This window comes from Stegodyphus dumicola, chromosome 8 (assembly GCF_044657685.1).
Source record: "Stegodyphus dumicola isolate Sdum_Otavi_A_Nest chromosome 8, ASM4465768v1".
Classification (NCBI taxonomy): domain Eukaryota; kingdom Metazoa; phylum Arthropoda; class Arachnida; order Araneae; family Eresidae; genus Stegodyphus; species Stegodyphus dumicola.
In genome coordinates, this window is record NC_140775.1 from 86,032,249 (window position 1) to 86,050,927 (window position 18,679).

Below are 18,679 nucleotides of genomic sequence, written 5' to 3' on the forward strand. Positions count from 1 at the left end.
ATTAACGGTTTTTGAGCTCATCGCTTTCTATACTCCATAAAACTGCATCTGTTACAATCTCTGCAAACTTTACGTATACTTATAAGATACTATTGTAAACTTGAAACCAGCTTTAACAAATATAATTTTTAAATTTTACGATAAATTAATGATATAAATACAAAAAAAAAAATTCTTTTTTGATTTCCGTCAAAGTGAAGAAAAAATTGTACAATGCTAAATAATAGCTAGTGTCTTAGGTTTGCAAAAAAAGTGGAAACAATCTCTGTTAGCATTTTAACTGACTTTATAAGTATCTGCTGTCTGACTCTAAAGTGTATCTGTTCAGTTAAGAGTCAGTCAATTACTTAAGAATTAGTCAAGTTATCTGTCAAATGTCTCTTTATCAATTAATTCTAAAATTTTACTAATCTCGCAAGAAACTGCCTGTCTCTGTACATAACAACTGAGTCTAAAATTTTACTTAAATGTAAATAAAATAAAAGATAGTGACTCTGTACCTTCAAGAAAATAACTATCTGCATTAATAAATAATTCTGTAGTTTCAAGGCGTAATAATTACTTCGAATAAATACTTTTTTATTACTAGGCATTGAATCTAAATAGTTTTATAGACCTGCTGGATACGGTACTTTGAGAAACAAAATAGAACTTCATGTGAAAATTCATTCAAACGATCCAGTGTAAAAATGTAAATGTAATGATGCAATGATCCAATATAAATCTAATGGTTCAATGTAAAAATCATTTTATATAGAATATTTCGAAAAGATTGCAGGGTTCAACATCTTTTGAATAGTTTGGCTTTAAATCTACAGCTACAGTTAAGAAATGAATGAAACTGGTTAAGTTTTCAGGCAATGAAAATTTCCATCGTGAAACATCTATTAGTAAAAATTTTCATATGTGCTTTTACAAAAAAAAAAAAAAAAAAAAAAAGATTGCGGTTAGAAAGCAAAATCTTTCCTTTGCTTGGCTATTGATACCTTGTAACCTTTGAAATAGTCCATTACACAATATGGTAATTAAAAATTTTAAGGTTAGGTTTGTTGTTGTTGTGATTTTTCTCATTTGTCTGACAGTAACATCAGAACAAGCCCACAAAATTCATCGTGGGAAGGAGTGTAATATTGCACCTGTAGTTGGCAAGAGCCTTGAACACCATACAGGTGACAATACGATTTTGCTCAGTTCGGCGCCCAGTTTCGATGGAGAGCTCCCGGGAGGACGAGCCCCATCCTTCTTCCTCTACCATCAACCTTTCGAAAGTAATTTCGGCTGCCCGCATATTTAGAGTGCCCCCATGCTGCACGGACACTATATGTTTACAAATATCCATGCCTTCTCCGGAATCCGAACTCGGGCCCTCTGGTACGGCAGTCAGTGTCGCTAACCACTGTCCTGGTTACGCATCAAATTGGATTTGGTTAGGTTACGTGATTAAGGCAAAGCCTGTGTGGAAGGATGCTTTCATCCCTGGTTCAGCTTCCAGGGAACATAGTGACAGTATGGGGTTTTCATAGATTTTTCTCACAATGTGAACGGAATTAAAAAATGCATTAAATAGTACGCGGACATGAGTAAGTCCTTCACGAAGACATCTCTCCAGTTAGATAGATAGTTAACATGTCCTTTGTTACAATAAATTAATCAGTCAATAGCAAAGGGTCAATACTAAAAAATAAATTTCTAAAATTTTGTGACAAATTTTAGAACTCATAGAAAAAAAAAAAAAAACAGTTTCATAGAAGGAGAAGGGAGAGTAGTTTAAGCTCTTGATTGCTAGACCGTAAAATTATCTGGGAACTTCGAAGTATGAGTTCTTTTCTCCCCTTTTTTTCGTCAGCAGTAGTGCGTTTATGTTATTCCATGCGTTTTATTATGAATTATGAGCAATATCAGACAAAAGTTTCTTCCCTCATAATTCTTACAGTCTACGACTTTGTAACTAACTCTTCTGGAAATTGTCTATTTGTTTATTCTTCTTGATAATAAAAACTTTAGCTCCGTTATTTATTAAATCCTTAACTAGAAATATATTAGAAATATGGCAGAGCACGTTCTTCTACTGAAGTTAAGCTTAAATACTCGTTTCTACCTCATTTGCATAAATTATAATCCTGAAAACTCATTCTGACAGGGAATCGTCGGTGGGAAATTAGAATGTATAGGAAACGCTTGCTCCAAAATAAACTGTTAGAAAAATGAAGGGTAAAACTCTACGAAATATTCATTATCTTGATCGTATTTTACACATATTATATTAGATTAGATTACTTGGTTACGATAAAGTAACTAAGGTATTTACCTAGAGAAAGAGAGGACTTTTCTGTATTAAATACTTTCGAGAATCTCCACGCATTTTAATAATTAATTTAAGGAATTACCATAAGACATAGGAATCACCATATGGTGATTCTTATGCAAAAGAGCTCAAATTAAAAAGCTTCTTATCCGAAATTAATTTTATTTTGGTTTTATTTTAAAAATTATTTAATACTGAAGAGAACTCCAAATGCTAGATAAATAACAGATTTAAAATACTCATTCTATTAAAGAAATCTGATTGGGGTTCGGATAACTTCTTCATAACAAATAGATGTTTTTAAACTAAGTTCGAAAATAAATTGCGATTTCTGAAAAAGCAATTTTAAATTCGTTTCTGAATTTATTTTTTACGTAGAACTGAATGCATATTAGACTGGAGCGTAGAAATAGTTTTGAAAATATCATTTCCTACGAATGCGGAATAATTTTAGAAAACGTCATTTTACATAAATCATTCATAATGATAGTAGTGAATTCACCGTAGTGTACGTTGTTTACACAAGCAACTTGTATTTGAGATCTATTTATACAATACATATGAGGTCATTTTATTTTATGAGAAATGGTTTTCGGTAATCAATAGAATAAAACTTCTAAAAGAATTTTTTCGTATATGGCTGTTGGTACTGCTCTCAGTTTTGTTAGTAAAATATAATCGTTTTCTGAGAAGGTTTAGTTGACCGTAAAAATACTTTTTCGAATATACCTCTTTGGATAATGAGGTCATTAGTGCATTTTTTTTCATATGTGTTCCTTCTGGTTTTGAAGAAATGATTCTCTGAACACAGCGGCTAATTAAACTGTTGACCGTAGAAATAGTTTAATAACGTGAACGCGACGTTACCTGTTTTGACAAAGATGTTGCCAATTCATATAGTCATAAGATATTTTAATCATTTTTTTTAATCATCTTAACTAGGAGCTAAGCTGTCAGCCTTCGTCTGGCTTTCAAATGTACCGGAAAAATTTCTGAAGGAAAAAAAACGTTAAAATGCCAAACGTTAAATTTAAAAACTGCGCAGAATTTTACTCTGCAAAACAACTTCATAAAAAAAATTATTACATATAACAAAATTACAATGAAATAAGCAATATACCTTAATATAAATATTAATTATCCTAATAAATAAATTAACCAACTTCCAGTTGCCTTCTCTCAACAAACGTCCAGTATCCAAGTGAAACATTAAATTTATGAACTGCACAGAATTATCGCCCTCATTTTTCCAAGTGGCAACAGTGCTGCTTTTCAATAGTCAGCAGTCCAGTATACAATTGAATGAAACCAAATTTTTAAAAGAATGAAACTAATCAAAATAATGCCATAAATTCGAAAAGGTAAGATTAAAGAAAAAAATCTGGTTTGAATTTTGAAAAAAATCGCTTCGAGGTGCGCTGGCTCTTGTCTAGATGCACATATATACCAAATTACGTAGCCCTGGGTCTGTCAGCTTACGTGCAGCACGAATGAAAGACAGACAGACTCTTTCTTTTATTATATGTAGAGATAATCAATCATTCTAAATTTGGTATGCAGATATCTAATCGTTTTAGGAACTTTTCTGGCTGATTGTTGCGAAAGTAAGGATGGCTTCTAATTTTAATTTTATCCAACTGATATACAAATAAACTTTCGTATGAAATTAGGTTAGGTTAGGTAATTGATTTATGGCAAAGCACACGATGGCTATCTGCCTAAGGGAAGGGATATCCACGTAGACGACTTTCTAGGGAGAGCTCGCTCATATTCACGTCACACATGGAAAAAACACGAAAATCAAATATTAAGTCAGCCCGTTTTCTTGGTTATAACCCAGGTCAAACTACCAATATTCAGTGATCATAAACACTCCGCCATTGATGGGGCCTGAGCTGTAAATGATCTGAATTTAGAACAGAATTATTAAAATCCCGTATCATGATTAATTCAATATTTGCAGGTATTTATGCATAGGTAGCGAAGATCTAATGTCTATTTGGTTTCCATAGCTATTTACAACCTAATGCGCTCTTAGTTTAATTTTGATAACTACAAAGAGGTTTCCGAAGCATAATTTTTGCAAGCAAATTTCTCAACGTTAAATATATTTTAACTAAGTTAGTGTTAAAATAACTTATATGAACAAATAATGTAATTTAGGTAAAATTCTTTAGACTGATTTCGTTTTATAGAAAATTTATAGCATAGTGTTTAGTATGAATAGAAAATAATATATTCGGAAAGCATAAAATCAATACTATGCATATGTAAAACATTTTTCTTTGTAAATGAATTTTTCTTTAATGACTATCAAAGAAATCTGAAACTGATCTTACTTCAAGAAGCAAAAAATATTCAATCTGGAAGTAAAATAAAGCTACAAAAGCAATGAAAAAACGGAAACAACAATCACTGCGCCGTTTGAGGAACAAAAACGAAAATGTTAGAATTATGAACTTCTGTTTTAAAAGCTTATGAACTGATGTCTGATTGGGAACTTCGCACTTTATTAAGATAATTAGTTTTAGACTTTTTGCCTTTTCTTTTTTTTTTAATCATGAAAATACTTATTTTGCTTTTTCTCTTTCAACTACTGCTGTATTCAGAAAAGTAATTATTATAAATATTTTCAACATCAGAAGCACGCTTTTTTAGGACGAGTAAGAAATTTTTGGAAATTCATCATTTATGCTAGTATTTTCGTAAAAAATGGAAAAAAATGTTTATGTGGTATCTTAAACAGCCAAACATTATCCAGTTTGTAAACATTTTAAATTATAATAATTAGTTCACTTTTCGGTTTATAATGCACCAAAATCAGATTTTAATTAAAATAGTTAGTTTTGGTATTATAAAATTAACGGGAAATCAAAAATAAAAGATCGTTTTCATACCCATGTCATATTCTGCAAAAAAATAAGAGAAACGGGAAGTAAGAAATTCGTTTCTTTCCCTTTCAACTGCTAAATCTGGATTCTTCGTACTCATATTACAATATTTATTTTCATCATTGCTTAAAAATGTACAAAAGCTTACATAAATTGAAAGGTAATATGAGATGTGCTCAAGAAGTACGAATTAATTTTTTTTCTGTTATCATACTACCACATATTTCCACCATCAGGCGAAAACCAATCAGACTTGTTATCGACAACATACAGTAAAAATTCATTTTGAATTAAATTATAATTCTGAATCTGTTTAGAAAAGAATTTTAACTTGGCATCTTTACGAGAGCACTTGGCTGAATTTGGCGACATCAGCATGGCGCTCTGTGAGTTTCGTGCTGTCCCCAAGCTGTGGTACCTACGCACGCTGTGTTTCTGTGTAATGAAACACGCACGTGCTGTGAGATGGTGAGTGTTGGTTATCGATCTTTTGGACTGTAGTACTCCATTTAATTCACTGCTTTTTCTCCCCCGAGTGGCATCAATGGCACGATGGTGAATTCTCTAAGAAAGCGTAGTGTAGGGTTTAGAGGTTTGTACTAAAGAGTTGGCAGCGAGATATGTCCATTATAACAGGTCAGTTATTTGTTAATTGTGGATTTGCATAAAGCTAATGTTTATAAGCACTTAATCTAGATATTACGGATTTTGGTTTCCCGTATAGCCTGATTAACGATCTACTTTAATGCATTTTTGGATATGCTATCAACTTCCTAAACATTTCAGTTATAATGTGAATTTCTGTGAAAAATCAAATTGGATTTGCGTGTGTATGTAGGGCTCAGTTTTTTTGTTTTTTTTTTTAAATCTACTTCAAAGAAATTTTAAATTAATCGCATTATTTTGTAATCAAAGAGCATTTAGATGGTATGATTTGTTTTATTCTGAAACGTAAAAAAAAAAAAAAAAAAAAAAAAAAAAAAAAAATCCGTATAATAAAAGTTGGTACAATTTTATTTTATATGGGATAAATTGTTTATCCTTGGATAATTAATTACCTTTAAAGTTCACGAATTTGTGCATACTATTGTTAAAAGTTAACGAACTGATGAAATTACACTTTTATGTAATTAAAATATTTTCAGAGGGATATAAGAGGAGAATATAGCATAAATATCTCTGTGAATAATCTAGAAAAGCTAGATGATAATTCCTTACTTATATAAACGCGCATGCAAAATGTTTATAAGTAAACAGCTAAATAAAGATGAAATAAATGCAGTTGAAATATTTTTTTGCTGTTTCTTTTCCCTAAAAAATACCACCGTGCAAAACTTCCGTAAACTCCGATTACATGCTTCATTTTAATTTCCGATTTTATATTTAATCTTAGTTGTAAAAGCAGAATACAGTTTTTTCACGTAAAATAGAATAAATAACAAGGTTAAAAATTGCTGTACAGGTATTTTCACTTCACAAAATAATTTAGTTTTCTAATAAATATTGCTTAGAATTACTAATTCTAAACGAGAATCATCTTCTTCATGAGAGGGGATCATTTTTGTGGACGATGTTTAAAACCAGAAATTTTCAATAAAAATTTTAATTTGCCTTAAAAATCATATATTTCTTTTTTTTCTTGTAGAGATGGTTATGATGTTATTTCACGATGGCAAAGCAAATGAGCTTAATAGGAAGGATGCTTTCGTGGAGGACGTTTTGAAGGAAACTAGCTTTAATTTAAGTTACACGAAAACCAAACCCATAGCCGAATTCCTAGTGTGGGTGCTAACTCAGTTTTAACTAATAGTGTTCAACAGCCTTATTCGCTTCACTAGGGGTGGGGGGCCTTTCGCGTGGAGATAAAATAGATTAGAGGAGCAAAAAATGTGCATCTGTGTGAATGAAATAAATACAGTTGAAACATGTTTTGCGCTTCCTTTTCCCCCAAAAGTAATGATAAATAAAACATCTAAAAACAATGCTTAAAGAAATATTCCGGTATCATTTTAAACTTCATTTAATTTATTAGAATCCTAACAATGAATGTTTTAAAGTTATTTAAAAACTGAATTTAATTTATGAGAATTCTAATTATGAATGTTTTAAAGTTATTTAAAAAATCATTAATGTTGATTCAATGAAGTGATAATAATAACAATGTAATTAGCAAAAGACTTAAGATAATGAAAAAATAATCTCTATTTTTGTTTCTCATTTAGAGTTATTAACGTTTGGTATTATTTTTTATTCTCCATTTTACAAGTGATCTTGTTTTTTATATGTAGGTCAATAAAGTTTTCTTAAAGAGAACAAGTAATTGTTCAATTATTTTTTTAATGATTTTTTTTTTTTTAAGAAACCTAGATATATATGGTAAATTCTAAATATTCCTATTATTCAACAACTAATATATAAATAATAAATATGAGTATGCTTGAGTAATTTCTGATGATTTGATTAATGGTAACTTTATGAAGTTTAATTAATGCTTTTCTTGAGTAATGTCTGATGAATTACAGTTTCTGATAAACTGAAGTTTAAAAGATTTTAATTTGAATGAGAGATGAATAGAAAATTCTTCCCAATTTTTTTCCAGAATACTGTTGTACATTTTAAACGGCCTTTCTGTCTTTCTTTCTTTTAATGTGACAAACTCTCGACAATTGCTGGTTAAGTATTTGTCAAGATTATTTGTGCAGACAAACAGTCTGAGGAAAATTATTCGTTGCGAGATAACTGTCAACATTTTCATTTTTACTAGGCTTTAATCTTAGAAAAATGTTAGTTTCAACATTAAATGCTTCAATATCATTTGTAACTGAAATTTTAAAATTAAAAATCCCTCCCATATCAGGTTAGATTGTAACAGTTTATTGTATATTCAAAAACTGAAAGAAAAAAAAAAAAAAAAAAAAAAAGTACAAAAGCATCGGATTTGTAAAATTGAAGTTTTTAATGTAAGTATATAGTGTCTTTGCGGCAGCATGAGAGCTTTTAAAATACATGGCGACCCGAAAGTTCTCTCGAGAGGTTTGGTAAAAAAAAAAAAAAAAAAAAAAAAAAAAAAAAAAAAAAATATCACAAATTGGATCCGTGCTGCGAAAGATTCTCTTTCAAAACTCCGATAGAGCTGGATAAAGTCATAATGACAACTATAAGGTGGTGTGGTGTGTGGTGTATTTAATTATGGCAAAGCACACTAGGGCTATCTGCCTAAGAGGAGGGATGCCTTTCGTGGAGGACTTTCTAAGGGAAACTGGCTCGTATACACGTTACACATGGGGAAAACCACGAAAACATCCATGCAGCCAGCCCGTTCGCGGGATTCGAACCTCGGACCGAACTACCAGTGTTCAGCGACTTTACCGCTCGGCCGCTGGTGGGCCTTGACAACTATAAGGTGCCTAGTGTCTGTGCCAATGACAGATGCAATCCTGCTTTCCTCACCACGATAAAATTCTTAATGTGGTGCAAACTGAAGCATGAGATCGGTAAATGCATATTTGATACACCTTCTTCTCTGTAATAAAACAAAAATCGCATAAGCTTTAAAAAAGCGATAAGCGAGGGAGGACATGGGCACTGTCCCTTTACCATTTGGGTTAATCAGTACAGCATCACATCCACCTCTATCTTACATTTCATATTACATTATATATTACGATACATGATTTACACATTGCATTATATACTACATATCAAATTAATGCCATACCCTAACATTACATTAACTTCACATCAACTTATTACATTAAAATTCTTTCCTAATAAAATCTATACTTGTAGATTATAATAGGGTTATTTTGCACAGGACTCGCATTAGACACAGGATACGAATTATATTATCATTATGCACTGGGTACGCATTATATTATACACGGAAACTTTAAAGAAGAAAGAAATTCATATGCCTACAAAGCTTATCATTTTCTATGTTTAGGACACTGGAAATATCGCAAATATTTGCAATATCGTTCAAGGACAATTTTTGAGGCTATGAATTAGATTCTCTGAAAACTTTCTGTAGTTCAAAATTCTTTCAATTTCATTTAATTCTAACTTCATTTTCACTAACCGCATTCCTTAAATAGTTACTTGCTGTGTTTCTTATCACCAGTCTCCCCATTTTATATTAATAAAGTAAAAAGTACTTTTCATATTATCTTTGGAAAAATGCTGAAATAGGTATATGACTTCGGATGTGATCATTAAACTTATGTATCATTCTTACATACAAAATCATAAAATATAAAACATATTTAATATATTAATACTGATACTGTATTCATTGGCATGTTAGTCGCTCCTGTTGTGGGTATTGGAGGTTGACTGCAAACCCTGTTGAGTTCGAGCTCGAATTCAAAATATTAGGAAGATTTTTGTGGCCGTATTATTTTGCGGCACGAGAGCACTTAAAATCTGTTTATCTGAAAATCCTGTCATGAGATTAGTAATAGAAAAGATATATACGCTCTCGGATTACATCTTTTGAAATATTTTCAATCGTTACTTTCCTATATTAAATAATTCAACTAATAAAATATGAAGCAGAAACTAGTCCAGAAACAATCGATAAAGTTTTTACGTCGTAAATTTTATTAAAATGAATATAAAATTAATATTATTATTTAGTAATTATATTTTATTAAAATTAATATTAAAATTAATATATAAATAAATTAATATTTTATATTATATTAATTTTTTTATTAAAATATATATTAATATTTAAGTCGTCAATTTTATTAAAATTAATATTTTTGTTTAGCTTAGAAGATTTTTTTTCTTGTTTTCAGACATTATAAAAGAGATGCCAAATTTAACGAATTATTTTATGCCAAGCGATGGTTATTTATTTGCGTTTAAACAAAACTGCTATTGGCCTGTATTTGCGTTTTGTAGAAAAACGCAAATTTTCACTAAATGTTTCTACTAAATAAAGTTTAAAATTCTCTTCGTTTGATTTTTATTTTATATATTCTTTTCTGAGTTTATTATTTATTGTTAATTTTCTGCATGTATAATTCATCTTTACATTTTACATTTTATCGCTATTTCTTTGACGGTTATCAGCCACACATCTGAAGTTTGCAAGCGTTTGAAAGTATAAATCTTGATAAATGTTGCCTTTTTATAACGTATTTGTGTTTGTTTTAAGGCTGTGAATGACAAAATAGACCAATTACATTTATTTAGACGTTTATAAGCTATGGAATTTGTCTCCGTTTTAAAAATGTTGCAAATTTTCAAAAACGTCCCAATATATTTATTAAAAGAAAGTAATCTGTGTAAATGTTTCTTCTCAGTTTAAACCTCCGTTCTTCAAGAGCTAAGCATATATTTGCGAGCTGAAATATTTTTATATCATTCTAGAAAAGCTCCATTAGAGATAAAGGTATAACCGTTAAATAAGTACCATTGATTTAAATAGCGGAGGCTTAAGAAAAATTATATTTCAATTAAATATTATGAACTGGTAGGAATAAGAGAACGCTCCTTATTTTAATCATTCCTCTCTATTTCAACTTAACTGTGCGGATGAGAACGAAGGTAGGTCGTATTTAGTCGGTTATGGTCATAAAAGCAGCACTCCATTTCTGTTGGCTCTCCTGGGAATTGAATGCCGTTTTGACCACTAACACGTGACCTCGAACGGTGAGATCACCTTATTAGTTCACCCTCACCTTGGTAATATCTGCAATGCCAGGCTCATGGAATGCCACTCCGGCAAATGAGAACAAAGCTGCTGGCTCCGTTGCCATGGGAACAGAAACCACGTCCTCTGAGAATTATTTGAGGCTCAAGTTATTTGATGGGTAGGGATTGTTTGGTACTTGCTGCAGGATTAAGACAACTTTATTTTATGGCTTTACTTACTGGACATGAGGGATACACTGGCCATTATTGATTTCTTGCGCAATATGAATGTATTATTCAGAGTTTGTTTCTTTAATATGCTAACTCGGAATATCTTTCCGTACTTGTCTGGCTAAAAGACAGACATACTTTTTCCACAATGAATTGCATTGCTTTCAATAAACCAGCGCTCAATTGCATTTGATAATAGGTATTATCTTCAGTTAATTTGGTCTGACTTAGTAGAGGTCTGACTTCAGTTAATTTGATCTGACTCAATACACTTATTAGAGATTTTGATGCGGGCTACACAAATTTCCTTCAGTTTTTAAAATTACATCTGAATCATTTATTTGTAAATGCACTATCGTAATGTATATGACAACATTTTTTTTTTTTTTTTTTTTTTTGTGTGTGTGTGTGTGTGTGTGTGATTTACCCATTTTGCTTTGCAGAAATTAAATATCCCGATTACTCGAAAACATACCTTGTCAGTAATATTTAATACAGACTTTATTCAAAAGCTTTATCAAAATCCATTAACTACTGTAGTAAACGAAGTAAGACAAAAAAAATCTTGTTTGAAATGGTTATACTAGACAATGTAACTGGCACATATTTACTTGTGATATATCAATTTAAACTTTGATTATCCAAGTTTCTTGTCACACATTACAGATGCTCTATATGAGATATTTTGTGACTTGACACACATCCAATTTGTAATCCAAAGAAGCAAATTTCACTGGCGCACCAAATCCGTTTTTGGGGGTTGCATTTTAAAAATTATTGTTTTTGTGCCACTGTTGCCATCCGACTCCTTGCGAATTCAAAACTCGTATTATCCGTCCCTCACGTCATTCACATCCGGTGCATTTTACGTGTATACATAAAATGCATGACTACAGACTGGATATGTCGATTGACGAAAATTCTCTCCTAGAGCATCTGAGATGTATGACAAAAAAATCTGGATAGTCGAAGCTTAATTTGGTGTATTACAGATAAATATGCACCAGTTATCATTACTTTATAAGTTTTTGTCACTATTTGTTTCCTACTAATCCTGTATTATGTTGAAATATCAACTACCAGAAATTTTTTAGTATACTGTATGTTATAGACGGGAATGGCTCATTGCACTCAAACTCACAGGACGCTGTCTGCACTTTACTCCATTTCTGAGCAACGCCGAAGTAATTTAGAAAGACATTCAAATTCATGTATAATAAAACTATGTATATAGTTTTGCTGTAATTGCTGTAAAGCAATTTTACTGTTTTGATGAATTTAATTTTTTGTCCCATTAATTTTACCTTCAAAGCAATATTTATATTTTATGTTATTTTTGAAGTGATTGTCTGATATAAATTATCTGAGTTATTTGTTCTTATTTTCCTGAACTTTTGATTGAATCATAGCATGTCTCTTTGTTAGACTACAAATAAGAGTTTCTGTCTTCTTCTTTTCCTTCAGTGTTTTTCAGAAATGGGAAAAGGCTTGTTTTAGTTACTCATTAGAAAGCAAATCTGCATATTTTACTGAAAACACACACTTTTCTTGCGTCATTATTTTTATGTCAATCAATACATATTTTTTAAAATATGTAAGTAAATCAAAATTCTAACTTAAATTTTCAATACTCCATTTTAATTTGGATATTTCTTCTTTCTCTTCTAAAAATAGTAACTGCTTGTAATGAATATCTCTGAACAACGTCATTTCAAAGTTAATCGATATCATATGACCCTTCCATAACTTTACTAATGAAGGTACTTCGTAAATGCGTCAGTAAATAATATTTCATTCGGAACTAAAGCCTAATATTTAATATGCAAGAGGAAAATTTGGAATATAACTTTTTCATGTGTCACCGAGACTCTGTTTTTGAATGCGTTGCATTCCTTGCTTTTGCTTCTTGCCCATCTAACACGTCATCGTTGACATTTCTTTCATCAATCATATAATCATAATGATGTAAAGGGATATAACTGTGACGAGTATGGAGGACTGTAAGATTAAGATGCATTTTAAATCATTTATATGGAGAGAAAATGTAGGAAAAAATATCATACAACTGTATACTCTACCTTGAAACTATCTATCACATTGCCTTAAAACTGACGTTTGATTTCTAGATCAGCTTTTGCTAATATTACGTTCGAAAATTCTGATTCTACAGATCCATTTGTTCTTCTCATATTCTTTAATCAATGAAAAGAGTATACTTTTTAACGACATCTAAACTTTACAAAATAGACTTTTATGGCACTTTCCGAGAAATGTTTTCCATTTAGAAATTCCAGAGTCGTTAAGTTTCTTCTCCATTCAGCAGTATGCTGATTCCTTCTCAAGAAATTAGATGAGAGTGTGACAAAAATCACAAAATAATCTCTTGCTTTTTTGGAGGAGACACTTAGAAAAATGCGTGCGAATCAACGATTATAAAACTATTTTTGTGAGGAAAGTTATAGCGTATTCGGGTGTACAAACTCTGAAAATTCTGAGTTAGAATACCCATGGCCTGATACGGTTAGCAAAAATCTTCTTTTAACTGAGTATTGTTTGCGGAATTTTGCAACATTGACATCTGTCTTGCAGTAAATCAAGTGTTTTGTGATGCTGAAATAGTATTCCAGATATTGGGAAATAAAACTTCAACTTTCAAGTGATGGTGAAAGCAAAGGTGCAAAATTCTCCTGCAACGAGCTCAGTAATGGTTGCAAAGCATTTTTGAATTTGGTAAAAGTACTTTCAGTGTTTTGCAAAATTTAATGAGATAACAAAATTTGTCAAAATAAAAAGAATTCATAGTTTATAATCTGAGCAAAAAATAAAGTCTGCTTCAATATAGTATAATTAAAAAATAAAAGAATTTTCAAAATACATGTGTGTATTTATTATTGTTCTTTTGGGAGTAATATTTTCACGGTGAATTTACCAACGTAACTAATCATGTTTTCGTTCTATTTCTTTGCAAACGGGTTCAGATATTATTCCTTTAATTGTTTCAAAACCGTGCACCGCGGACCCTTAGAGTACTTTCATAGACATGACATTTTATAACACAGTTTTATAACCGGACCGTCGATATACTGGCCCTATAATGGGTGGAACATTCAATAGATATTGCACAAAAAACACTGTTTCTGAAAACACAAATCAGATTATCAATTATTAGTACCAGAGGTGGTTTTAGTCTAGCATCTCGTTTTTTGTCCATATCACTTTTGTGTCCGTATCACTTTTCAAATGTGCTGTCACTCATTAAAGTGTGAGATAATCTCCCACGTGCTAGTTTTTTGACATTTGGCGAAGCGTAAGATATTTAATTCTTTGTAAATGTTATCCATCTATTATTAATTAACAAACTAAGCGATTTAAAAGCAATAAGCGCAGTTCTTACTTCCTAGACCCATGAAACTTTACTTCCTAGACCCATGAAATAATACTAGCAGGATTTATTAAAAGTATTATGAATTTTTCTTCATTTCTTATAATAAAAATTTTAGACGGCTGTCCACACTAGCGGCTAGTTATTTGAAAAGCGAAAGAGAAAACAAAGTGAGACGCAAAAATGAGTTCGAGACTAATTAACCCTCCTAAACTATAAAAATGTATAACAGTACTAACACTATATTGGAAATTCTAAAGATATGCTGTTTATAAAAATTTTGTGATTTTTTCCGTTGAATTTTACATGGCGTAAGTGCCACATAAAATTCAACGTGTTGAATAACAAAGTTTAAAACGGCAAAAAAAATTACAACCGATGTTTATAACAAAGTTAAAAAAGACAAAAAAATTGGGTAAGCCATTTTGTTAAGAAAATTGAACATTGGTAGCGTGAACTGAGAAAAGACTGAAAGAAAAATAGGAAAAAGTTTGGCAACATTTAACAATCTATTAAGAATTCTAAAGATATGCTACTTTTAAAAATTTTGTAATTTTAATGTTAAATTTTGTGGGGCGAAAGTGTGAAGAAAGGGAAGTTACAATAATAAAGTTAAAAGAAAAAAATATGTATATAAGATGAGTCCAAGTGGCAGACTGATATACTGTGAGCTCAAAAAGAGTATAAAAATCTTTAACAAATCATCTGTTGCGACGTTTAAATCTGAATCCTTTCAGATCTTTTTAATTGCTTTAAAAATATAATGTTGACGATTTCGTATGAGTTGAGAGCCCATTCAAAACCAAACCTCGCCTGAATTTACGTATGTAAATCGAAACCTTCCTAAACTGTTTTACAGCGGTACACTGAAGACAAAATCCGACATCAGGGAAATAATTTATTACTGAGCCACCCAACCGGAATAGAGGTTAGCGACGCTGACTGCAGTACTGAATAGCCAGGGTTCGAATCCCGGAGAAGACATGGATGTTTGTAAATGTATAGTGTCTACACGACGTGTGGGGAGATTGGTGGTTGGGGAAGAGGGGTGCTAACCCAATTTTCATGGAGAGCATCCCGGAGCGGCCCTCAGACTGATACGCAGTCGCATGGACCTCTGACCTAAGGTTCTACACCAATCAGAGTTATATGTCCATGCGACGGAAAAGAATCTACAATCTACCGCCAGCGGCATTCACTGAATCAATGATAGTAATATTACAATGCTAAATTGACAGTGTCATCTATACAATAATTGTTACATAATAATCCGTATGAAAATAAATATACGATCAATTAATAATTACATTGTCATGGATAGGATCTATGTTGTGGAGAGTGGAACTTATATATTAACCAGTTTTTAAACCTATGTCTTCTTCAATACATCATAACTTCATATTCTTATCAGTTACACACCTAATGATGTGTGTCCGTATTATTTTTGCAGTTATCCACAGAGTAAGCCAGCCACACCAGTTCAGGCAATTGATAGTTCCATAGCCCAAAGTATATGATGTTGTGTAGGCTATTCTATGTTCACTTTTGTTAAGTTCATCGTTGAAGTAAATACTACTTGTCCACTTCGATACATCATAACTTCGTGTCCTTAACAGTTAGCACACCTCATTATGTGCGTCCATAGCAATTTGCACACTGTGTCGCAATTATCCACAAGACAAACATGAAATTGCAATTGGGAATTTCATTGTAATATGTACACTATTTTACTATTATCCACAGAAGCAAATATTTTGTAAATAATGACTTGGCTCCCAGATGATAAAAAAGAAAAGAAACTAATTCTTAAATTTTTCAATACAATTATAAATTGTGCAAAACTACAGATTTGTTAAACAGTTCCAGTCAATACAAATTGACCGGTATTCCAACAATATAAAGCACATATTCTAAAATAAAACGTCTAATGGAAAACAGGAACTAATTGCCAATTAAAATAGACATAAAATACATAATTATTCAGCACATATTATATACCAATCATTATACCATAAATACACATGTTTCAACAGACAAGTGAGATAAGTCACAACAACAACAATTAATTTTTAGATACCATTAAAACAAAGAGTCCGTGTCCGAAATCATGTTTTTATAAAGCTGGTTTTCCGGTGATCATTTTAATTAAAGAAAAAAAAAACTATCTTGCGAAAACCTGTAGGAACTGAAGCCTTGATTCAAAGACTTCAAAAAAGATGTAACAAGCTTATCCTTATTTGCAACTCATACATTCAAGGATGTGATTGTCCAAAATTTGCTTTTACAGAGGATGTTTACATATTTTTAAACATCCGTTACAGAGAATGTTTACACATCTTGGGCCCGTTTAATTAATGTTTAGAATATGAAGAGTATTTTTTTAAATGTTTGATCTGATAGCCTTTTTCTGAACTATATATCTGCATTGTGATTTCCATGATAAAAGGACTTTTCATAATAGTTCCATTCCTCTTCCACTACTTTCCGGAATCGATCAGTTGTGGTGGGTTTGCGCTTAAAAATAAATCTTTTCAAGTGGCCAGAGGTAAAATAATTCATAGATGAAATGTCAGGGGACTTCGCAGAAATACATTGTATATATATATGTGCAATATCTATATCAGTCATCATTTTTTTAAGAAATGCCGTGAAACTTTTCGAAGTATGACTTGTTGCTTTATCTTGATGAAGTTTCCCTCTTTGAAAATCATTGGGATAAACAAGTCAAGTTGCTTCTGTAAATATGGGATTTAAAACTTTCTATTGATTGTACGTGGAGATGATTTTAACATTTTTCCCCACTCTTTTTTTGTTTAATTTCGCATTGTAAGAGAATCCTGCGACGATTATAAATTCCTTACTTAAACTTCCTTTCATTCTTTTGCATTGACGGAACTAGGTTTGTACATATTGTATATCTTCATTTTCGATAATAAATAGACATTTTTTCACTGCAGTCATTTAGGTAAATCCACGCTTTACCAACGTTCACGATACATTTCCGTTTATCTCCTGCTAAATAGTTTTCATACAAGGTTGTACAAATTGTTCTGCGTTGAGCCACATACCTCTGCCAAAGCTGGTGAATATTATGCTCATTATTATTTTTAAGTTGTAAATCTTGGTTTATTATTTTATTTATTTTTACAATACATATATTAAAGACTTTGCAATTGATTTCTCCATCGGCGGATTTTTTTTTTTTTTTTTTTTTTTACCGACGATTTGACTTTTACCAACTATTTATGCCTTTGGAGTCTTCTTTCCGTGTTACAAGTAATCGTGAACAGTTTTTCTTTCCGATTCCGATGTTTCTTTCCCTTCTTCTCTCTTTCCAACGTTGCTTATTTTGCACGTAGGAATTTGAATGCCCTACATTTTGCAACGTATTATAGAATTATGGAATAGGAATATTTATCTTCGGAAAGTGCAAAAATATATCCTTCAATCCACAGCTTTTCTACATGCGACACTTTGAAAATAGAATAAATTTAAAAGAGCAAACGATATTTCCATATTTCTGATTTCAAACAATAGTTTGTATACATAAAGTTTCATTCCAAAATTCTTACTGCTTTTATTTTTATCGAAATTGTTCTAAAAATGTGTAAGCACTCTCTATATTGTGTACATTTGATGTAAAATATTTCCGAATTTGAAATTTTTACTTCATTAATTTTTAAATTAACTTTAGCACTATAACTAATAGAATAGGCCACTCTTCTGGCTTTCGGTATCGTAGAAATATTTTATACACCAAGGACACCGAAAACCGAAAATGCGTTAATTTATTTAGTAAAACGCTTCGTGTATTTTCTTATTATACAATCGTTTTTTAAATATTACATCTTATTTGTTTAATTAAGTTTCTGTATTAATAACTACAATTTATATGAAGTTTTAAATTTGTGATACTTTGCATTACTATTGGACAATGCCCAGAGAGAATTTCGTGCACTTTAATTCTGCTGCTTTCTAAAATGTTCATAGCATTTGTTTTGTCGCTACATGACATCGTATATACACATTAAAAATAAGCGACTTAAATCTTAAGAAGGATAAAAATAGAAATGAATATATCTGAACTGTATAAGGAAATATTGTTTTGTCTATATGTTTCATGGAAAAATGTTTGCCAGAGCCTCAAGGAGGTTGGACTTTTACTTTCACCCCAGTTCTGAGGGAGACCACCCCGAGGGTGATCCGAGGGTCCCACCCCTACCACCAAAT

General features: G+C 31.3%; 1 protein-coding gene across 3 annotated transcripts in view; it reads left to right on the forward strand.

Moving 5' to 3' along the window:
* The window catches only part of LOC118188610 (uncharacterized), a 236,205-nt gene that overhangs the window by 139,158 nt on the left and 78,368 nt on the right, over positions 1-18,679 (forward strand). Inside the window, exon 1 of one of the 3 annotated variants that reach the window (XM_035359099.2) lies at positions 5,668-5,832. The exons of the other annotated variants lie outside the window; for them this stretch is intronic. Coding sequence (XP_035214990.1) covers positions 5,817-5,832 — 16 coding nt within the window. The 5' untranslated portion in view covers positions 5,668-5,816. Of the gene's footprint in view, positions 1-5,667; positions 5,833-18,679 lie in introns of those variants that run through there. 3 annotated transcript variants of the gene reach the window in all.